This window comes from Nerophis ophidion, linkage group LG07 (genome assembly GCF_033978795.1).
Source record: "Nerophis ophidion isolate RoL-2023_Sa linkage group LG07, RoL_Noph_v1.0, whole genome shotgun sequence".
Taxonomy (NCBI): Eukaryota; Metazoa; Chordata; class Actinopteri; order Syngnathiformes; family Syngnathidae; genus Nerophis; species Nerophis ophidion.
In genome coordinates, this window is record NC_084617.1 from 20,291,017 (window position 1) to 20,315,624 (window position 24,608).

General features: G+C 40.9%; 1 protein-coding gene across 1 annotated transcript in view; it reads left to right on the plus strand.

The window, feature by feature from the left end:
* The window catches only part of shank1 (SH3 and multiple ankyrin repeat domains 1), a 201,159-nt gene that overhangs the window by 71,392 nt on the left and 105,159 nt on the right, over window positions 1-24,608 (plus strand). The window contains 4 exon segments of the mRNA XM_061905601.1: window positions 9,304-9,507; window positions 15,429-15,500; window positions 15,642-15,750; window positions 22,655-22,809. Of these exon segments, the coding sequence (XP_061761585.1) occupies window positions 9,304-9,507; window positions 15,429-15,500; window positions 15,642-15,750; window positions 22,655-22,809 (540 nt within the window).

Genomic DNA, 24,608 nt, shown 5'->3' on the forward strand with positions numbered 1-24,608 from the left:
CTACAGTAATAAATGTTTACTGCGTTTTAAAGGGTCACTTACATTGTTATTATGTTATAATTACATTAGTCCTTAATTTGGCCACAGTTAATGTAGCCTTTCAACTGCTCAACATTATTGTTGTCAAATTCTTATTACTTTGTTTATACGGACAATTGTATCCATTTGACTGTATATCATAACAATCTGCTATCAGGTTCAAACACCGATGACATCTATTAATCAGACAAGAAGCAGGGAATCTTGCAGAGACAGAGTTCAATATAGCTCATGAGGAGAACGCATGGCGCTGAACACTTAGTCACAGTCTCCCCCCACGCTCTAAAATTCAGCTACCGCATTCCTTTTTTTATTCAGAGTTCCATAGTCAACATCACTGAGGCTGCCTCTAAAAGGAGTGGTCACATATATTATGCAAAGCAGGTCCAGGACGCACAGTACGTGACAGAATGGACTGGGGGCCTTGTGATTTCGTCTTGTCCCCGCTTCGTCTGCGTGTTATCTTCGTTGAGGTCCTTGAAGTCTCTGTCTCGTCTGCGTGCTGTCATCCCATCCCTGCCGAGGTCCCTGAAGTCATTGACGGCCGGTGGGCCAAAACAAAGATAACATCAGTGGCTGAGGCCACCCCTCAGACAAGAAGTTTTGTCCTTGCATAGATTAGAAAAAATTCATAAAATGCAAGTGGCAAAAAAAAAAAAGACAACCAAACAAACCACCCGACCCAGTTTTACGGACTGGGGGAAAATCTGGACTTCAAGAAGTTCATTTTTTGCTAACATATATTGAGAGCCCATTTTATTTGTGATGTTCGTTTACCACGGTTTGTTTACTACTATTACTTTTCAATTACAATACTACAGTAATAAATAATGTTTACTGTGTTTTAAAGGGTCACTTACATTGTTACTATGTTATAATTACATTAGTGCTTGATTTGGCCAAAGTTAATGTAGCTTTTCAACTGCTCAACATTATTGTTGTCAAATTCTTATCATTTTGTCCATACGGACAATTGTGTACTTTAGACCAGTGGTTCTCAACCTTTTTTCAGTGATGTACCCCCTGTGAACATTGTTTTAATTCAAGTACCCCCTAATCAGAGCAAAGCATTTTTGGTTGAAAAAAAAAATAAAGAAGTAAAATACAGCACTATGTCCTCAGTTTATGATTTATTAAAATGTATAACAGTGCAAAAATATTGCTCATTTGTAGTGGTATTTTTTAAACTATTTGGAGGAAAAAAAGATATAAAAATAACTAAAAACTTGTGGAAAAAAAAACAAGTGATTCAATTATAAATAAAGATTTGTACACATAGAAGTAATCATTACTTAAAGTGCCCTCTTTGGGGATTGTAATAGAGATCCATCTGGATTCATGAACTTAATTCTAAACATTTCTTCACAAAAAAAAATAAAATCTTAAACATCAATATTTATGGAACATGTCCACAACAAATCTAGCTGTCAACCCTGAGTATTGCATTGTTGCATTTCTTTCCACAATTTATGAACTTACATTCATATTTGGTTGAAGTATTATTCCATAAATATATTTATAAAGGATTATCGAATCGTTGCTATTTTTAGAATATTTAAAAAAAAAATCCCACGTACCCCTTGGCATACCTTCAAGTACCCTCATGGGTATGCGTACCGCCATTTGAGAACCACTGCTTTAGACTATATATCATAACACTCTGCAGTAGAACTTCAGCATTTAATCCGTTTTAAGTAACATCAAAAATGCATTAAAAAGCATTAAATCAGATTTGCTAATACTCACAGACACCCTGAATGCTCTTCATAACAGGAGGGCCAAAATGCGGCCCGGGGGCCATTTTTTGGGCTTGTTTGTGTTGGCCCTCAGCACATTCTGAACATACTTGTAAACATTTGCCCCCATGAACTAATACATAGTATTTTTGTATGCTCTCCTCCATGGGAAATGTTTATACATCCCTGATTTTTAGCAATTGTTTAGGATGTGCAGAACGTATCCTCTCAATTTCTCGTCTTCTTGATTTTAAAGAAGCATACTCATAAACAGCATATCATGCATTGTCTTGACTAAACGGTCTTATTTATCTGACGGTGACATCAAAGTATGATGCACTATAAAGCCGGCCATCCATCTTTCCTTAACACCACAGGTGTCAAACTCAAAGCCAAGGGGCCACATCTGGTCCGCCACATCATTTTATGTGGCCCGCAAAAACCTGGAAATGTGTGTCAATAAATGGAGGGCCCATCGAACAAAAGTAAGTTAATAAATAAATCTTTATATAATTATTTAAATGTATCATTCATTAATTAGATTAAACTGTAAAAATTTAGTATGGGGAACATATGAACCATTAATTAGTTGTTTATTAACATGCACATTAGTAACATATTGGCTCTTAATTAGTCATTGATAAGTACTTATTAAGTACTTATTAAGTACTTATTAATGCCTTATTCTGCATGACCTTATTATACAACCAGTAAGCCATTAACCAAGAGTCATCTCTCACCCTAACCCCGACCCTAACCCTAACAAGCAACTAATTAATGGTTCATATTTTCCCTATACATATATAATGAAATCAATAATTAAATTGCGGAATAATTAATTAAACGATGATATAGTGAAATTTAGAAAATGATATAATTCAAAGGAATTTTATGTTAAATGAATGACAAATTTAATATTTATTTATTACATTCAAATTATAATAAATTACTGACACATTTAAGTAATTATTTTAAGATGTGTTCAGTTTGTCCCATTTAAATGTGTAATTCCGGCATTTTTGCTAAATCAATCAATCAATCAATCAATGTTTACTTATATAGCCCTAAATCACTAGTGTCTCAAAGGGCTGCACAAACCACCACGACATCCTCGGTAGGCCCACATAAGGGCAAGGAAAACTCACACCCAGTGGGACATCGGTGACAATAATGACCCAGTGGGACGTCGGTGACAATGATGACTATGAGAACCTTAGAGAGGAGGAAAGCAATGGATGTCGAGCGGGTCTAACATGATACTGTGAAAGTTCAATCCACAATGGATCCAACACAGTCGCGAGAGTCCAGTCCAAAGCGGATCCAACACAGCAGCGAGAGTCCCGTTCACAGCGGAGCCAGCAGGAAACCATCCCAAGCGGAGGCGGATCAGCAGCGCAGAGATGTCCCCAGCCGATACACAGGCAAGCAGTACATGGCCACCGGATCGGACTGGACCCCCTCCACAGGGGAGAGTGGGACATAGAAGAAAAAGAAAAGAAACAGCAGATCAACTGGTCTAAAAAGGGAGTCTATTTAAAGGCTACAGTATACAAATGAGTTTTAAGGTGAGACTTACAGTAAATGCTTCTACTGAGGTGGCATCTCGAACTGTTACCGGGAGGGCATTCCAGAGTACTGGAGCCCGAACGGAAAACGCTCTATAGCCCGCAGACTTCTTTTGGGCTTTGGGAATCACTAACAAGCCGGAGTCCTTTGAACGCAGATTTCTTGCCGGGACATATGGTACAATACAATCGGCAAGATAGGATGGAGCTAGACCGTGTAGTATTTTATACGTAAGTAGTAAAACCTTAAAGTCACATCTTAAGTGCACAGGAAGCCAGTGCAGGTGAGCCAGTACAGGCGTAATGTGATCAAACTTTCTTGTTCTTGTCAAAAGTCTAGCAGCCGCATTTTGTACCAACTGTAATCTTTTAATGCTAGACATGGGGAGACCCGAAAATAATACGTTACAGTAGTCGAGGCGAGACGTAACAAACGCATGGATAATGATCTCAGCGTCTTTAGTGGACAGAATGGAGCGAATTTTAGCGATATTACGGAGATGAAAGAAGGCCGTTTTAGTAACGCTTTTAATGTGTGCCTCAAAGGAGAGAGTTGGGTCGAAGATAATACCCAGATTCTTTACCGTGTCGCCTTGTTTAATTGTTTGGTTGTCAAATGTTAGAGTTGTATTATTAAATAGAGTTCGGTGTCTAGCAGGACCGATAATCAGCATTTCCGTTTTTTTGGCGTTGAGTTGCAAAAAGTTAGCGGACATCCATTGTTTAATTTCATCAAGACACGCCTCCAGCTGACTACAATCCGGCGTGTTGGTCAGCTTTAGGGGCATGTAGAGTTGGGTGTCATCAGCATAACAGTGAAAGCTAACACCGTATTTGCGTATGATGTCACCTAGCGGCAGCATGTAGATGCTGAAGAGTGCAGGGCCAAGGACCGAACCCTCGGGAACTCCACACGTTACCTTAACGTAGTCCGAGGTCACATTGTTATGGGAGACACACTGCATCCTATCAGTAAGATAAGAGTTAAACCAAGACAGGGCTAAGTCTGACATACCAATTCGTGTTTTGATACGTTCTAATAAAATATTATGATCGACGGTATCGAAAGCAGCGCTAAAATCGAGGAGCAGCAACATAGATGACGCATCAGAATCCATCGTTAGCAATAGATCATTAGTCATTTTTGCGAGGGCTGTCTCCGTCGAGTGATTTGCCCTGAAACCGGATTGAAAGGTTTCACATAGATTGTTAGACGCTAAGTGTTCATTTAACTGCTCCGCAACAATTTTTTCGAGGATTTTTGAAATAAAGGGAAGGTGAGACACCGGTCGGTAGTTTACCATGAGGTCAGGATCGAGGTTAGGTCTTTTAAGAAGAGGATGAATAACCGCTTTTTTGAATGCTAGGGGAACAGTGCCCGAGGAAAGTGATAAGTTTATAATATTTAGCACTGATGGACCTAATAATACAAAGAGCTCCTTGATCAGTTTCCCAGGAAGAGGGTCAAGTAAACATGTTGTTTGTTTTATTCCATTTACACGTTGTAACAATTCCTTTAATGTTATTTCCTCAAAACGAGAGAAACTATTTTGGAGGGCAGTATCCGCCGTATATACAATCGTGTCAGTGTTAATAGAACCCCGTTGTAGCTGGGACGCATTGTCTTTAATCTCCTTTCTAATGACTTCAATTTTCTTACTAAAGAATTGCATAAAGTCATCAGCTGAGTGGGTGGAGCTACTGGAAGGAGTCCCTTGTTGGGTTAGCGATGCTACCGTACTAAACAAAAATTTAGGATCGTTTTTATTACGGTGGATGAGATTTGAGTAATAATTAGCTTTAGCTAAGGTAAGCATGCGTTTATAAGTTATTAAACCATCACTAAATGCTTGATGGTGCACCTCAAGTTTAGTCGTGCGCCATTTGCGTTCCAGCTTTCTGCATAATAATTTCTGAGCTCTAGTTTCTTCTGTAAACCACGGGGTGCGCTTTTTTGGAGCCTTTTTTAACTTTAGCGGTGCTATGTTATCAATGGTTTCGCGCAGGGCGTCGTTAAAGTTGTTAGTGAGGTTATCAATAGAGCCCACATACTTTGGGAATGGTGCCATTACCGAGGGCAGTAGGTCAGCAAGAGTTGTCGTTGTGGCCGTATTAATGTTGCGGCTGCTATAGCAGTTATTATTATTATTAGTTTGACGAACATGCGTCTGAACCTCGAATTTTATAAGGTAATGATCGGACAATACTTTAGTATACGGGAGTATCGTAACTTTGGAAGCGGTGATACCCCTGACAAGCACTAGGTCTATCGTATTACCGTTGCGATGCGTGGGTTCATTTATTATTTGTGTGAGACCACAGCTATCAATTATAGTCTGGAGCGCTACGCACGGTGGGTCCGATGGGGTATTCATATGGATATTAAAGTCCCCCATTATGATTATATTATCGGCGTGTGTCACTAGATCAGCAACGAACTCTGAGAATTCATTGATAAAGTCCGAACAGGGCCCTGGGGGGCGGTAGATAACAGCCAGGTGTAGAGGCAGCGGTGTGACAGACCTCATAGTAAGCACCTCAAACGATTTATATTTATTATTTATGTTAGGACTAAGGTTAAAGTTTTCGTTGTATATTAGTGCGACCCCCCCACCTCTTTTAAGCGGACGGGCAATATGCGCATGTGTAAAGTTAGGAGGACATGCCTCATTTAGCGCAAAAAAGTCGTTTGGTTTAAGCCAGGTTTCACTGAGACCGATGACGTTAAGATTGTTGTCTCTGATGATATCATTAACTAACAACGTTTTGGGAGACAATGATCTTATGTTTAAAAAACCTATATTATAGGTTGTGGGCTGTTTTAGGGAATTTTTGATCAAATTATCCGTAGTAGCAATATTAATAATGTTGTGTTTATTATGCCCAGTGCATTCAGTATAATTACGACCATATCTAGGAATTGATACGACGGGAATGTTCCGATTGTTTGATTGTTGCTTTGATAAACTGCACGCATCATAGTTAGCCTCCTCAGTAACGAGGATTTTCCGATTGTTTGTTTGTTGCTTTGATAAACTGCACGCATCATAGTTAGCCACCTCGGTAAAACACATGTCCAACTCTGAAACACTCAAAGCAGAAAAAACTTGTTCTAATTTAACTGACTCCTTACCCAGACCAGTAGTCTCGCATCCTTTATTTAAATCCGTCTTCAGGGTGGAGGGAAGTGGTGTTCTGTGGGGATTAGCCTTCTGCTTTGTTTTTAGCCCCGCTCGACATCCGCGTTTCCGATCACACCGCTGGCGTCTGCTCCGTAGACGGCCCCCGCTGCTACTAGACTCCCCTGCTTCACAGGCCGCTGGATGTAGCCGCCGACGTATTCCCATGCTAGTTAGCATGTTTAGCACGCCCGCGTCTATCAGTCCAAAACGGCCCGATATGTCCATATCCAGAAGTGTCTGGCGGTCGTACGTGATCACGGAGTGACCACGATGCGAGCCAGCCATGAAGTCTGCAGAACTGTCCGGCATTTCCGCCAAATGTTCCATCTTTAGCAAGAGCACCGCAGTGTCGCAGCCCGTCCGGGCGCCGCCATCTTGCTTTTTATGCCAAATATGCCAAACTCCGCCAAGGCTGCCCTTTATCACTATAGTTGGGCAGGGTTGGGGGGGGGGGTTTGGTGGTAGGGCGTGTATAATGTAGCCCAGAAGAGTTAGGGATGCATAGGATTCTGGGTATTTGGTCTGTTGTGTTACAATGCGGATGTTCTCCCGAAATGTGTTTGTCATCCTTGTTTGGTGTGGGTTCACAGTGTGGCGCATATTAGTAAGAGTGTTAAAGTTGTTTATATCACAACTCTCAGTGTAACCTGCATGGCTGTTGACTAAGTATGTCTTGCAGTCACTGGCGTGTATCAACACAAGCTGCATACTACATGTGACCGGCTGGCACGCAAATAGCATAATGTAAAAGCGTGCGCGACGACAAGTTTTAGAGGACTGTAAAAGTTTTGTCATCAGGGCACGTCCTCTACAGTGGGGCAAAAAAGTATTTAGTCAGCCACCGATTGTGCAAGTTCTCCCACTTAAAATAATGACAGAGGTTTGTTTATACCAAAATGGATACGTGGATGATACAGCAGAGGATTGGGAGAATGTCATGTGGTCAGATGAAACCAAAATAGAAAATGTTTTGGTATAAACTCAACTCGTCGTGTTTGGAGGAAGAATACTGAGTTGCATCCCAAGAACACCATACCTACTGTGAAGCATGGGGGTGGAAACATGCTTTGGGGCTGTTTTTTCTGCTAAGGGGACAGGACGATTGATCCATGTTAAGGAAAGAATGACTGGGACCATGTATCGTGAGATTTTGAGCCAAAAACTCCTTCCATCAGTGAGAGCATTGAATGGTTGACCAAATACTTATTTTCCACCATGATTTACAAATACATTTTTTAAAATTCCTACAATGTGAATTCCTGGATTTTTTTTTCACATTCTGTCTCTCACAGTTGAAGTGTACCTATGATGAAAATTACAGACCTCTGTCGTCATTTTAAGTGGGAGAACTTGCACAATCGGTGGCTGACTAAATACTTTTTTTCCCCACTGTATATTATCGATTAGGTGAAAATCGGATATTGTTGGCCCCAGGCGAAACCTGAGATTGGCATTAAAATCCGGACACCTCTCGGGATAATTGGGAGGGTTGGAAATTATGCAGCCGAGTCACATTAGAGTGATCAAAGAGCCGCGGGTTGCCGACCCCTGCCCTAGGGCAACAACGTTAATATATGTTTGATGAAACATGATTATATGCATGAGTGTATATATGCCACCTTGACATCTGATTACAAATTCTGTTTGTCGGCATACAATATGATGATAATCAAATAAAGGGGGCATTTGTGGAGTACTCTTTGGCGATTATACTATTGTACGGTTTTACGGTTATAAGTGGCCTGTCGAGGGCAACCGTATTTTCGATGTTGCTAAAAATGAGTTTGACACCCCTGCTTTACGCCTATTTCTGTTTGGCAGCGTTCACACTGAAAATTCCCAAGCAATCTCAGACTGTGACAGTACATCAGTCTGCTCCTCTTTACTAACGACACTAACCAGTCAGTGCGGAGGAAATCTTCACATAACCAATCTTCCAACTGAAAGAGAAGAGGTGAGAGTGTGTGAGATGAGTGCTAATTGTTAACAGTTTGACACTGGAGGAACAGTCTAATTCCTGGAGGGATTAACGCTCAATATGCTCGGCATCGCAAGCAACGAAGAATCCTGATTGTCAGCGTTTTGGAAGAGCAGCAGAATCATTTTCTACTGGCTTTGCCTCCATTGTAAAGGGGCGTGTGCGTGGGCGTGCGTGTGCATACATATGATTGATACAAAAAGGCAATCAGACTAAGTTCTCCATTGTAACCCCGCCCCTTTACTTAAGCCACACGCACGCACACACACACGCACACACTCACACACACACACACACACACACACACACAAAGTACCCCATCTCTTTTGGAACACAGGGATGTTTCCATGGCAACAAGCAACTTGCTCCACTAATGAACCGGTCGCCTTGGTAACCGTGCTGGCTGTGCGAGACAGTGAATAAAACACGTAGTGTGAATGTGATGCTTTTGTGTGTGTCAATCATCGACAATGAGCTAAGATGTAAAGATGCGTCGGCGGCCATGCAGCATCCCTTGCCCTCGGCTGACCTCTGCGAGGGCCAACCGCTCTGTCCGCAGTGCGTCGTCATGACAACAAACGTCCTTCACTCCTTTGTGTTGTGACTTCAGTTTGCTGACAGAGCTTCTCTGTGTGTGTGTGAGCACTGTACAGCCATTCATTTTCTGCTTGCACCTTCAGGAATCACCTGTTTGACTCTGACAATGCCTCCCTCTGCTGGCAGGAATGTCTACTGCACCACATTGCAACTCTTGTTCTCGGACTAGATAGCCACTAAAACTGTGCTGCTGTCCTTTCCTTCAGAAATGTCTGCGCTTCAACCCTGACGCCACCGTGTGGAAGGCCAAGCAGCAGGTGTTGTGCTCGCTGACGGAATCCCTGCGAGACGTTCTCAACTACGGCCTCTTCCAGCCCGCCACCGACGGCCATGACGCCAAATTCCTGGAGGAGGAGAGGCTGCTCAAAGAGTACCCCCAGTCTTTTGAGAAAGGGGTGCCATATTTGGAGGTACACATCTTTGTTTAGAATAGAATAGAATGGACTTTATTGTCATTATATTTGCATATAACGAGATTAAAGACTCCAACTTAAGGTGCAGTAGTGGGAACAAATATGGGCACAAGAGGTAATAAAGGAAAAACTAACAATTAAAAAAAACAGAATACTACCCAATAAAAATAATACGCAATCCTGTACAATATACAAAACACTATACAAATGCAAAATACTGTACAATATACAAAACCATACTTGCCAACCCTCCTGGATTTTCCGGGAGACTCCCGAAATTCAGCGCCTCTGATGAAAACCTCCCGGAAGAAATTTTCTCCCAAAAATCTCCCGAAATTCAGCGGAGCTGGAGGACACGCCCCCTCCAGCTCCATGCGGACCTGAGTGGGGACAGCCTGTTTTCAAGTCCGCTTTCCCACTATATAAACAGCTTGCCTGCCCAATCACGTCACAACATCTACGGATTTTAATAAAAAACTGCACACACAAGGAGACGAAGCAGAAGAACGAGGAAGTTACAGCCATGGCGACGCCGTCTGTAATAGAGTGATTCTATGTTGTCTGTCGCCATCTCCTGGTCAATGTTGGCTATAGCGTTAAGGGGTTCCTTTTTGATGGGCCAACGAGTTATGTGGTGTTGCACACCTGACGGAAAGTGACTCTCGCCAGTACGCAAATGGCAGAACAAAGGTTACTCACGTAGTGAAAGGTAAGTGTTGTTGTTGTTTTTTAGTAACCAGCAAGCACGGTACAGTTAGTAGAACAACTGTGTTTTCATTACTGTGTATTTGATAGGTGCCGTCTGAAATTAAACTATTTATTTTATTTATATATGTAATAAAATAAATATATATAGCTAGAATTCACTGAAAGTCAAGTATTTCATACATATATATATATATATGAAATACTTGAGTTAGTGAATTGTAGATGTAAATATACTCCTAGCCTCTTAACCACGGACCGCCCCCGACCCCCCCCCCCCCCCACCACCCCCCACCTTCCGAAATCGGAGGTCTCAAGGACAAGACAGAGTACCAAATAAAAAGGGTAGTATTGCACAGTAAGGTATTAGGGTAGGATATTGTATAAGGGTGAATTATTATTATAAGTTAGAGTTCAACATGGTGACAGCTCTGGGAAAGAAGCTGTCTCTGAGCCTGTTTGTTCTGGCTTTGATGCACCTGTAGCGCCTGCCCGATGGTAACAGGTCAAACAGGTGGAAGCCAGGATGAGTGCTATCCTTGGTGATGCTTTTTGCTTTCTTGAGACAACGGGAGTTATGTAAATCCTTCAGGGAGGGCAGGGGGCAGCCGATGATTTTTTGTGCAGACTTTATGACCTTCTGAATTGCCCGTTTGTTTGCTTCAGTGCAGCTGGCGTACCACACTGTTAAGCAGTACGTCAGCAGGCTCTCGACAGCCGAGTGATAGGTCACCATCAGCTGCCTTTAAACTGTCCTATCTATAGTGAGTTCAAATATAAATGGTCAACTTATGCTAAGTTATGCTAAGTTATCTGAACAAAAACATCCTAAATCTTAAAAAAACTAATGAGTTTAATGGCTAAAACAGGGGTGTCATGATCTGTGGCCTAGATCATGTTTTGTTTAGTTATGTTCTGTTAGTTTTGAACTCCATTACTTTCTGTTTTTGTGCACTGTTGTTTTAGTTTCCATGACGACTCAGTAGTTTCACCTGTCTCATGTGTTCGGATTACGCACCTGCTCTAATCAGAGACTATTATTTAAGCCTGTTTTGCCAGTTAGTCGTCCTGGCCACATTACTCTGTTTTTGCTCTGTTCATGCCATAGTTTCATGCTTGTCATGCGATTGTTTACTTTGCGAAGTAAGTTTTTGTTTGTTCATGCCATAGTTTGGTTAGTTTGTTCATGCCACAGTATCATGTTTGATTCTTGCTATGCCATAGCTTATGCTTGTAGTTAATTTTAACTCCAAGTGCGATCAGCCTTGTTTTCCGTTTTTTTTTTGTACCTTTTTGAGAGAAGATAATTAAATATGTTTCCACCTTCACGCCTGGTCCCGGAATAGTCAGTTTGCATCCCGGGAGAACAAACCCCGCAGTAAGCTGCGACCCCCCCCTTCTTGACGAGGGGTGTCCAAACTTTTTCTACCGAGGGCCGCATGCCGAAAAGTTAAAGTATGCAGGGGCCAATTTGATATATTTTTATTTTGTAAGAAAAAAAACAACCCAAAAAATATATTTAAAAACAATACCTTGTGTCATAGGTGACAAATTAGATTTTAATTGATCATTACTGTACGGTCAACATTTCAGCTTTTTCACATTTTGATGCCTATTTTTTCTTATATTTTAACTGTTGTTGGGTTTTTTTTCCCGACAATATGTTGCGGCCCGTAATGTAAGAAAATTGCAATAATGGTTTAAGGACCTCATGTTTTTTTTAGATTTAGAGAAAATTAAATGTAATCTGAGGGGTACACCAAAACAATTAGACTTGACCTGGGGCTGCAAAATTAGTTACATAGCTAAATTAAAGACACTATAGGATAAATGTGACACTCCCTGTTGACGATGAACCTTTTCACTTACCTCAACTCTTATTTTTTTGTTGTTGTTTTTATTTGTTGACACTTCTCTGTATGTTGGTGATTTTTTATTTTTGTTGTCACTTTTTAAAATTTTAGTCAGTTCGTGTGATGGCGGGAAGGCAGTACATTGCTACCCACTGTGACTGAAATCTAGGATGGTGGCTAGGAGGGGGGGTTATTATTATTCTAGTTTTATTATTTTCTGTAAATTTTATTTTTTATTTTTGTATTTTTTGGGGGTGGGAGGGACTAAAAAAAGTGTCTGTTTTCTCAGTACCTGTATTACGATTTCCCTATCAAATTAATAATAAATATTATTAAGAATATTACAATAATGAGGATAATAATAACTATAATGCATAACTGCATAACCTAGCGTGTCAAAAAAATTCTGCTCCTACGGAAATGTTAATGTTCAGTTATACATTTAGAGAGAGATGAGGTGGTTCGGGCATCTGGTCAGAATGCCCCCCGAACGCCTCACCAGTTAGGTGTTTAGGGCCCATTCGACCAGTAGGAGACCACTGAGAAGACCCAGGACACGGTGGAGAGACTATGTCTCCCAGCCGGCCTCTGAACGTCTCGGGATCCCTCGAAAAGAGCTGGATGAAGTAGCTGGGGAGAGGGAAGTCTGGGCTTCCCTGCTTAGGCTGCTGCCCCCGCAACCCGACTTTGGATAAGCAAAAGAAGATGGATGGATACATTTAACAGTGTTTTATATTTTTGTAATTTTTCAAATTAATTAATTAATATGTTTATATTATTATTTTGTTATTTTTTTTTTATTTACTGAACTCTGGTTATGATTGTATTTTATTTTATTTCAAGATCTTCTAATATTGGATCAGTGGTGTCCAAACTTTCTCCAACAAGGGCCGCATACTAAAGAGTCAAAGTATGCAGGGGCCATTTTGATATATTTTTTTTATTTTTTTGGGAGATTGTCAAAACAGACAATATGTAATTTTTGCCATAGGTGACAAAGTATATTTTCGTATCACAATTTCAAATATTTTTCTCATGTTTTTGCTCTTTTTTTGGTAGCATTTTTACTGCCGAGGTTTATTTTTTTCCGACAATATGGTGGGGTTGCCTACTGAAAGAATAAAATATAAATGATGATAATAAGAAGATTGTGTAAATGCATAACCTAGTGTGTCAAAATTCTGCCTCAGCAAAAATACTATTGTTCAGTTTTACATTTAAAAGTGTTTATTTTTGTTATGGTATTATTTGTTTAATCTTTTAAAATTAACCAGTGTGACCATATCTGAGTCATTGTGTAGAAATATTAGGAAATAATTTCTAAAGCACACTTCAGTCATGAACCGTTTTACAAAAGAGGTCAGTTAAAATAATACATAATGTTGGTTATAAATAACATAAACTTTATTTATTGAATCAAAAATTTAATGATTTGGTAAATTTGCAAACTGATAAAATTAAAAAGAAAGCAAATTATTACCTACTACCCAATAATGTGCAACAATTCTTCTCAACAAGAGGATACATTTTATCTTAGAGATAAAATCAAATTTAAAACAATTTTATGCATGTACAGTACACCATTTCAAACCTTGAGTATATCAGTATGTGGAATTAAATTATGGAATGGAATAATAAACAAAATACTAATATGATCCAGTTTAAGAAATTGTTCAAACTCAAAGTGTTTACAAAGTACAAAGAAAAATAATCTTGATAAACATCTTGAACTTTATTAAAAAATAAGATAATCTTATTCATCACATTCTGTGAACCACACATTATTTAGCAATTTATTAATAAATGAGTTGTACTTGTATAGCGCTTTTCTACCTTCAAGGTACTCAAAGCGCTTTGACACTACTTCCACATTTACCCATTCACACACTGATGGAGGGAGCTGCCATGCAAGGCGCCAAACAACACCCATCAGGAGCAAGGGTGAAGTGTCTTGCTCAGGACACAACGGACGTGACGAGGTTGGTGCTAGGTGGGATTTGAACCAGGGACCCTCGGGTTGCGCACGGCCACTCTTCCACTGCGCCACGCCGTCCCTAATGATAACTTTAGTTATTGTTCATGTATTTAATAATTATTTACTGGCTCATCGCCTATTCATCTATTTTCCTACTCATGTATTTTTTTATTTTTTTTTATCACTGTGGTGTTTCAAAAAGAGTACAAACAAATGTGTTAATAACTGCTCCGATACAAAAAAAGGATAGGAGGTCCTTACATTTTTGGACATTTTTCCATGTGTTTCTTTTTCATTGGAACATCTGGAATCTGTTCCGTGAGGGGGAGGTCCTGTGACAATCTGTCACTTTATTTCTGTTAATTTTCGTGTTTTTGTATTTACTTCCTGTTCAGTGCTCTTACTTTGTTGTATTTCCTGTTTTATTCACGAGCACTGTTGTTTTTCTCTTTTCGTTGATTGGCAGCGGTTGACACCTGCTGTCAATCAAACTACTGCCTATTTATGTTTCACTCGAGCACTCCTCAGTGCTCGAAGATAAATCTATGTTTGGTGAACTTATTATGCAAGACTGCTTTATGTTTATTTGTTTTCTTATGAGTTCTGAATTAAATTCCTCTTACCTTCACTCAACTTTCCTGGATTCTTGCATACTCGGAGACACACAACTGCAGACATGCGAGTACCCAACACATTTTCTTTATTTTCATGACTATTTACATTCTAGAGTGTCATTGAAGGCATCACAACTATGAATGAACACATGTGGAGTTATGTACTTTACAAAAAAGGTGAAATAATTGAAAACATGTTTTATGTTATAGTTTCTTCAAATTAGCCACCCTTTGCTCTGATTACTGTTTTGCACACTCTTGGCATTCTCTCCATGAGCTTCAAGAGGTAGTCACCTGAAATGGTTTTCACTTCACAGGTGTCATAGTTTTGATGCCTTCAGTGACAATCTACAATGTAAATAGTCATGAAAATAAAGAAAATACATTGAAATGACAAGGTGTGTCCAAACTTTTGGTCTGTACTGTATGTATATATATTTTTAAATCAACCATTTCTCATTACATTTTATCATTGTTGCTCTTTTTTTCTTACATTTTTATTATTGGGTTTTCCAACTATGGGCTAATAAAACTCGGGGTGCAGGCCGTAAATGGCCCAAGGGCCTGATTTTGGACACCACTGGTCTACCAATATATGTTATTAAAAAATTAATTAATTTTAATTTTACACCAGGCTGATGGCTAATTAATAAAAAGTCAAAAATGCACTTTGGACACCCCTCATGTACAGCTTCTCTGCTCAGTAAATGTTGTTTTACTAAAAAATTTCTATGCTTGATCGAGTCTTCACTCTTCTTTCCTGTGCTTTAGTTCCGATACAAGACGAGAGTGTACAAGCAGACGAACCTGGATGAGAAGCAGCTGGCCAAACTGCACACCAAGGTTTGCAAAGTGTTTAAAAACAACCCCTAAAAGTCCTTATGTGTGCATTCGGATCAACATACACGACTTGCTTATCACTGCTTATAATATCAAACTCTTGCATTGTGCTGCAAACTAGAGTAGTCTTGTGTCCCCGCGCAGGCCAGCCTGAAGAAATTCATGGACTACATCCAAACCAGTGCTGTGGACAAGATGAGCAAGTTCTTAGACAAGGGGCTGGATCCCAACTACCAGGATGCTGATACCGGTGGTAAGCAGGCTGCATTCAAACCCTCACCTGTCTTCATTTGTCGTCACTGTGATTGGGAACAAACAAAAAGTACTGTTATGTCTTTTCCAGGACTGCTCTTACAACTTTTAAGTCAAAGGTGCCCAAACGTTTTGTATTTAATTTACTTTTTTCCAGTACAACTTCACATGTATGGCTGTAATGGTTTTATTTCATTTTATTTTTTCCTAACACAAATGTGGTTTAAAAACATCCTAAAACCTTAAAAGGGTCATATTATGTTTACTACATGTAAAACACTTCCTTGTGGTTTATGTAACATGTAACGGTGGTCAAAATGTGCATGGATTATGTTTTACAGATCGTCAAGCCACTTTTTGACCGTTTTTTCATATGGAGTCTACTGACCGATATAAGTTACAACTGTACGCTACTTCGTGTTAGAAATGGCAACAGCCCAAGATGCATGTGCATGTACAAGCCAGTCTGCCCCACAACAAGATAGAGGGAAAAAAATAAGGAACCTATTGACTACAACTGTAACGATTGCTGGGCCTGGTGATGCGGGTTAGTTCTTCCTTGGATGCAGTCGGGCTCGAACACAGCGTGAAGGTAAGAAATTATGGATTTATTTAACAAATGATAACAGACTTAGTCAAAACAAACAGGACTAGCATGAGAGCTAGAAAAGAACTAAAAGCGCTGGCATGGGAGCTACGGAAATAACAAACAAGCTTGCACGAGGCACAAAAGGGAAAACAAAAACTACTAGCATGAGAGCTAGAGGTAAACAAATGCATAGCGCGAAAGCTAGCAAGGAGAAACATGGAAATAAGAATCGTTACTGAAGTAACAATTCTTATTTCACGGTGGCAGAGGGGTTAGTGCGTCTGCCTCACAATACGAAGATCCTGCAGTCCTGGGTTCAAATCCAGGCTCGGGATCTTTCTGTGTGGAGTTTGCATGTTTTCCCCGTGAATGCGTGGGTTCCCTCCGGGTACTCCGGCTTCCTCCCACCTCCAAAGACATGCGCCTGGGGATAGGTTGATTGGCAACACTAAATTGGCCCTAGTGTGTGAATGTGAGTGTGAATGTTGTCTGTCTATCTGTGTTGGCCCTGCGATGAGGTGGCGATTTGTCCAGGGTGTACCCCGCCTTCCGCCCGATTGTAGCTGAGATAGGCGCCAGCGCCCCCCGCGACACCAAAAAAGGGAACAAGCGGTAGAAAATGGATGGATGGATGGGTTACTGAAGTGAAACACAAACTGTGTGAAACACTTATTAGGATGCGAGACTGAATGAACAGAAAAGGCAGGCTTAAATAAGGGTGGTGATTAACAAAACAGGTGTGCGTTTGGAAGCCACGGCAGGTGAAAATAATACGTCACTATGGTAACCAGATAAAACAGGAGCAAAGGAAGTCAAACAACAGAATGTGATACAAAACAGAACAAAACTAGAATATGGTATGGTCTGGGCAGCGGATCATAACAACAACGTCGGACTACATTTGAATAAAGATGTCGGACTCTCACAAAGCTGTTTGTATAAACCTCTACCAGAGAAGTACCGTCTCAGAAATAACTTGGCTCTCCAAATACCACCATAATGACCAACATTAAACACAAGTAATGAAGAGGAGACATTTTTTTATAAAAATTACCGCGATAACTTCGCACAAGCAGAAATGCTGTGTCTGTTTACAGTGGAAGTCGACTACTTCTTCAGCATCTGCAGTGAGCAAACTTGTCCAAAAGATGTCACTATAGCACAAACAATAACAGACCGTTTATGTTCTGTGCATGTCCATCCATCCATCCATTTCCTACCGCTTGTCCCCTTTGGGGTCGCGGGGGGTCGCTGGAGCCTATCTCAGCTGCATTTGGGCGATAGGCAGTGTACACCCTGGACAAGTCGCCACCTCATCACAGGGCCAACACAGTTTGACAGACAACATTTACACTCACATTCACACAATTTAGTGCCAATTTAGTGCTTCAATCAACTTATCCCCAGGTGGATGTCTTTGGAGGTGGGAGGAAGCCGGAGTACCCGGAGGTAACCCTCGCAGTCACGGGGAGAAAATGCAAACTCCACACAGAAAGATCCTGAGCCCGGGATTGAACTCAGTTCAGATTAAGTACATTAATCATTTATATTCTACCACTTGTCCTTAATAATTTTCACAAAATGATAGAATGATAAATGACACAATATGTTACTGCATACGTCAGCAGACTATGTCTGGAGCCTTTGTTTGCTTACTTACTACTAAAAGACAATTGGCCTTGTATGCTCACTATTTTATTTAAGGACAAACTTGCAATAAGAAACATATGTTTAATGTACCCTAAGATTTTTTTGTTAAAATAACGCCAAAAATGCAATTTTTTGTGGTCCCCTTTATTTAGTAAAGTAAATAAATAAATGATAAATGGGTTGTACTCGTATAGCGCTTTTCTACCTTCAAGGTACTCAAAGCGCTTTGACACTATATTCACACACACGTTCACACACTGATGGAGGGAGCTGCCATGCAAGGCGCTAACCAGCACCCGTCGGGAGCCAGGGTGAAGTGTCTTGCTCAGGACACAACAGACGTGACGAGGTTGGTACTAGGTGGGGATTGAACCAGGGACCCTTGGGTTGCACACGGCCACTCTGCGCCGCGCCGTCCCGTACCGAAAGTACCGAGAAGTATCAAAATAATTTTAGTACCGGTATCGGAACAACACAAATTTTTATTGTTTGTACTTAGTCCTGTTTTGTAGAATAAATTGTTAAACGTCAATACCAGTGACCAGTGCAGTGCCTCACCTTGCCACCAGGAGGGGTAAAAGGCTTAGCTATGAGATGTTGAAAAAACAGAGTAATAAAATTAAATATTTATCTTTTGGTCTATGCTTCCTATGTGATTTTGGTGTGGTTCCTGTATATTTGGATAATTTTCATGGTCAAAATCGCGGAAATTATGTGTTTCCTGATCAAAATAAGGCTGCAGACCAGAAGTGAGGCAGACACAGGTGGTGCCTCCATGGCTACACCCAAAGTGGATTGAGCGTGTGCATGAGAGGGGGCGTGTGCTTGATGCCACGGGGAAAAGGCAGGCCATAAGGCAGCAAGTACCTCTGCCTCAAAGTAGGGGGCGATGTATCGTTCAATGCCCCAGCAGTAATCTTACTCGCCACGCTGGGAGAAATGGGGGCGCTAAAGCTAGCAGACACAGGTCTCTCCAACGGAAGCCAGCCTTTTTTCTTTTTCTTTTTTAAACTGTAAGCCGGCGTTTGTGGGTGTTATTGCTGCTTCAGGTACAAATACAGAAAGGTAAGATACACTCATAATACTTGATTTATTTTGTTAAAAGAAAATGGGACCAAAAAGTATTTAATAACAACTTTATCAAATACTTTTTGGACCAATTTGTCAAACCATAATATCATTATAAAGTTTTTGTGAAAGCAAATTACTCCCTTCGTGTTCCTGTTACTCTAATATGAAACCTAAATCAACAATGGTTAGAACTGCTCATATGAATTTAAGTGTCATGATCCGCTACTTGGATCATGTCATGTTCTGGTTTAGTTCTGTTTTTGTATCACATCTGGTTAGTTTGTCTTCCTTAGTTCCTAGTGGCACTTCATGTTTGTTCCGTTTCCTTAGCAACACATTTGTGACACCTGCCTTCTGTTTGTCACGCGCACCTGCTTTTTGATTACCCCCTGTATTTAAGCCTGCCCTTTTTGTTCCTTCGGTCTCGCAGTGTAATTTGTATTCCATGCAACAGGGGACATCACTATCTCCGCTTGTGGTAAATACGTTTTGAACTAGTTAGGGTCCACGCTATTCGTTTGTTTACTTTCCTAGCTCACATGCTAGTGTCTTTCGTTCTTTCTAGCTCACATGCTAGGTCTGTTGGTTTTCTGTAGTGCCTTTGTGCAAGTATTTCTCTTCTTAGTTTCTTTTTGTAGTTATAAATAAATTATCATTCTTACCTTCACGCTGTGTCCATTCCGCCTGCATCCACGGGAGAACAAAACCACACCATGATGCCAGCTAAACTTCACAGTAGACTGCGAGAGCCTACTCAAAAAGCAGGTGCGCGTAACAAACAGAAGGCAGGTGACACAAATGCGTTGCTAAGGAAACGGAACAAACAGAAAGTGCCACCAGGAACTAAGGAAGACAAACTAACCAGATGTGATACAAAAACAGAACTAAACCAGAACATGACATGATCCAAGTAGCGGATCATGACATGAAGTAAAAAACAAAAAAGAAGCAAAAAAGGAACAAGCGGTACAAAATGGATAGATGAGTGATTTTGACAGATTCTAATCACAAAGTCAGTGTTGGCGTTGACGCACTTTTTGTGTCTTTGTCATGATACCTGGACCGGATCATGTCCTTCGATCTCGCAGTGTAATTTGTATTCCATGCAACAGGTGACGTTGCTATCTCCGCTTGTGCTAAATACCTTTTGAACTCGTTAGCGTCCACGCTATTCGTGTGTTTACTTTCCTACCTCACATGCTAGCGTCTTTCTTTCTTTCCAGCTCACATGCTAGTTCTGTTGGTTTGTCTGTTTTGCCTTTGTGCAAGTATTTCTGTTCTTAGTTTGTTTTTGTAGTTATAAATAAATTATCATTCTTACCTTCACTCTGTGTCCATTCTGCCTGCATTCACGGGAGAACAAAACCACACCACGATGCCAGCTAAACGTCACAGTAGACTGCGAGAGCCTACTCGAAAAGCAGGTGCGCGTGACAAACAGAAGGCAGGTGACACAAATGCGTTGCTAAGGAAACGGAACAAACAGAAAGTGCCACCAGGAACTAAGGAAGACAAACTAACCAGATGTGATACAAAAACAGAACTAAACCAGAACATGACATGATCTAAGTAGCGGATCATGACATGAAGTAAAAAAAAAAAAAAAAGAAGGGAAAAAAGGAACAAGCGGTACAAAATGGATAGATGTATAATTTTGGCAGATTCTAAACACAAAATCAGTGTTGGCGTTGACGCACTTTTTGTGTCTTTGTCATGATACGTGGACCGGATCATGTCCTTCGGTCTCGCAGTGTAATTTGTATTCCATGCAACAGGTGACGTCGCCATCTCCGCTTGTGGTAAATACCTTTTGAACTAGTTAGCGTCCACGCTATTCGTTTGTTTACCTTCCTAGCTCACATACTAGCGTCTTTCGTTCTTTCTAGCTCACATGCTAGTTCTGTTGGTTTGTCTGTAGTGCCTTTGTGCAAGTATTTCTGTTCTTAGTTTGTTTTTGTCGTTATAAATAAATTATCATTCTTACCTTCACACTGTGTCCATTCTGCCTGCATTCACGGCAGAACAAAACCACACCACGATGCCAGCTAAACGTCACAGTAGACTGCGAGAGCCTACTCGAAAAGCAGGTGCGCGTGACAAACAGAAGGCAGGTGACACAAATGCGTTGCTAAGGAAACGGAACAAACAGAAAGTGCCACCAGGAACTAAGGAAGACAAACTAACCAGATGTGATACAAAAACAGAACTAAACCAGAACATGACATGATCTAAGTAGCGGATCATGACATGAAGTAAAAAAAAAAAAAGAAGGAAAAAAGGAACAAGCGGTACAAAATGGATAGATGTATAATTTTGGCAGATTCTAAACACAAAATCAGTGTTGGCGTTGACGCACTTTTTGTGTCTTTGTCATGATACGTGGACCGGATCATGTCCTTCGGTCTCGCAGTGTAATTTGTATTCCATGCAACAGGTGACGTCGCCATCTCCGCTTGTGGTAAATACCTTTTGAACTCGTTAGCGTCCACGCTATTCGTTTGTTTACTTTCCTAGCTCACATGCTAGCGTCTTTTGTTCTTTCTAGCGCACATGCTAGTTCTGTTGGTTTGTCTGTAGTGCCTTTGTGCAAGTATTTCTGTTCTTAGTTTGTTTTTGTAGTTATAAATAAATTATCATTCTTACCTTCACGCTGTGTCCAGTCTGCCTGCATTCACGGGAGAACAAAAAATCACACCACGATGCCAGCTAAACGTCACAGTAGACTGCGAGAGCCTACTCGAAAAGCAGGTGCGCGTGACAAACAGAAGGCAGGTGACACAAATGCGTTGCTAAGGAAACGGAACAAACAGATAGTGCCACCAGGAACTAAGGAAGACAAACTAACCAGATGTGATACAAAAACAGAACTAAACCAGAACATGACATGATCTAAGCAGCGGATCATGACATGAAGTAAAAAAAAAAACAAGAAGGAAAAAAACTCCAAAAGTATCAATGCCTCACCTGGTGTATAGTTCACCGCATGTCACTGGTCAATACTTGTCAACTCTCATTGTTGGAGACAGCCTTAGATCAAAAGGATCTGGGTGGGGTTGGGTGGTGTCCTAATATAAGTGCCCTTCATGTATTATTTTCTCCCCAAACTTCAACTTGATAAAGTTTGGGGAAAAAACGTCAGATGCTTTGTGGTGAAATCAGGTGCTCACATCTCTCCAATGAATAGCAGATATTATATCAAATAGGGCTTTTTATTAAATAGGATTTAATGAAGACACTCCTTTATGACCCCTGAGAAGATACATCGATAAAAGTAGTGTTTGTTACTGCTGTTGTATTACAAGATACTGATGTGTGACCCCACATGGGATCATTTATGATTTTGTATTGTCATTGTTGTCTCGTCATCATGTGACCACTTTGTTCCGGGCGCCTCCCGCTGGTGTTGACACGGCAAGGCAGACTGTTCGTTTACAGTCTGAGAGCGCTACGCTGCGCCCGCCGTGGGAGCGAGTGTCAAAACACATAACGCGGCCTGTCAACGGGAGTGTGACGTGCACTTCCGCGGCGAAGCACAAGGGGGAGTCGGGACCGCATCTGCGAGATGCTCAAAGTTGTGTGTTTTGTGTCCCGTCAGAGACTCCTCTGTCCCTGGCCGTGCAGTGTGAGCCCGGTGGAGGCGAATCCATTCGGGTCCTGGTGGAGGGGGGCGCCCACATCGACTTCCGTGCCAAAGATGGGCTCACGCCGCTCCACAAGGCTGTCCGAGGCCACCGCCATATTGCCCTGCTGGTACGGACTTAAACATCGCTCTGTGTCACCTGTGTGAAGTTGCCCCCCTTATTGCAAATATTAAAACACTGCCATTTCTTTTGTGCTGTAATAACATTCTAAAATACATTTATTGACTTGGGATGTCATCCAGCCCCCCCATCTTGTCAAAATCTCCCCGTACTTCCCCAATCATTTGTGCCACATTTTTTCTGGTTTGTGCTGCAAAATGTAGTCTGTTGTAGATGTTATGTTGTTAACGCGTTATTAGTCAAACCTCCCCGCCCCAAATACCTTGTCAAAATCTCCAAAACGTGTCCCATTTGTTTGTGCTACATTTGTATTTCTTTGTCTCATTTTGGGGAGACTTTGACAAGGTATGGGCTGGATGACTTCAGTAGCTAGAAAATGTATTTTATTTCATTTCATTTACAAAAATCACACAGAATACTAATCAGTCTAATAAAATTATACTATAAACAAAAAAAAAACCAAATGTATTTTAGAGAGAATAAAAACCGTAACGGCACAAACATGTTTTCTAGCACAAACAAATGCAGTCTTAATTTGATATTTGCAATGAGTAAGGAGGCCGACCTCACACGGGTGTGTGTGTTTGTTAAAAATAGGCGTGTCTCAAGTCCATTTTTTTTAAATTGGAAAGTATCTATCTGTGTTGGCTCTGCAATGAGGTGGCGACTTGTCCAGGGTGTACACCGCCTTCCATCTGAGTGAAGCTGGGATAGGCTCCAGCACCCCTAAAGGAACAAGCGGTAGAAAATTGATACAGTAGATCAGGAGTGTCAAACTCAAATACAGAGTCGGCCAAAATTTAAAACTAAACAAAGCCGCGGGCCGAGGTTGAACAAATTAATCTTTTAATAGGGACCCAAACAAGTTTTTCTTTGAATATTGAACAAGCAAGGCTTATATAACTTTATAGTGACATGCAAAATTTAGTTTAAAATAATAATAATAATAATTAAAAATTATCAATGGCATATCAAATCAAATTTAAATAAAAATGTAATGCCTCTTTTGTATTTGCAGCCTTCTGAGGTAAATATTAACATTAACTTTTTCCAGAGGCTAATACATTTGAAAATAAAATAATGAATGAATCAACCATTCAGGCCTTTTTACTGCTCAGTTAATGTCGGGGCTCAGGTGGGTGGGGTTAGGGGTGCTGGGTTTGTTGGTAGCGGGGAGGGGGTGTATATTGTAGAGGTCTGGAAGAGTTAGTGCTGCAAGGGGTTCTGGATATTTGTTCTGTTGTGTTTATGTTGTGTTACGGTGCGGATGTTCTCCCGAAATGTGTTGGTCATCCTTGTTTGGTGTGGGTTCACAGTGTGGCGCATGTTTGTAACAGTGTTAAAGTTGTTTGAATGGCCACCCTCAGTGTGACCTGTATGCTGTTGATCAAGTATGCCTTGCATTTACTTACATGTGTGTAGAAGCCACATATATTACGTGACTGGGACGGCACGCTGTTTGTGAGGAGGAAAAACAGAGTTGACGACAGTTTGTAGGGGACGCTCAAGGCAGTGCTTTTAAGGCACACCCCCAATATTGTTGTCCGAGTGTAATTCGGGAGAATGGTTACACCAGGAGATTTTTGGGAGGGGCACTGAAATTCGAGAGTCTCCCGAGAAATCGGTGATTGCGGTGTTACAGCGGTACTGCTGTATAACACCGGCGGGCCAGCTCTAGTGTTAATTTGATATTGCCTCAAGGGCCAAATGAAATTACACGGGGGCCAGAGTTTGACACCTACGCAGTAGATGGATGCTTTTGGCAGATTCTAAACACAAAATCAGTGT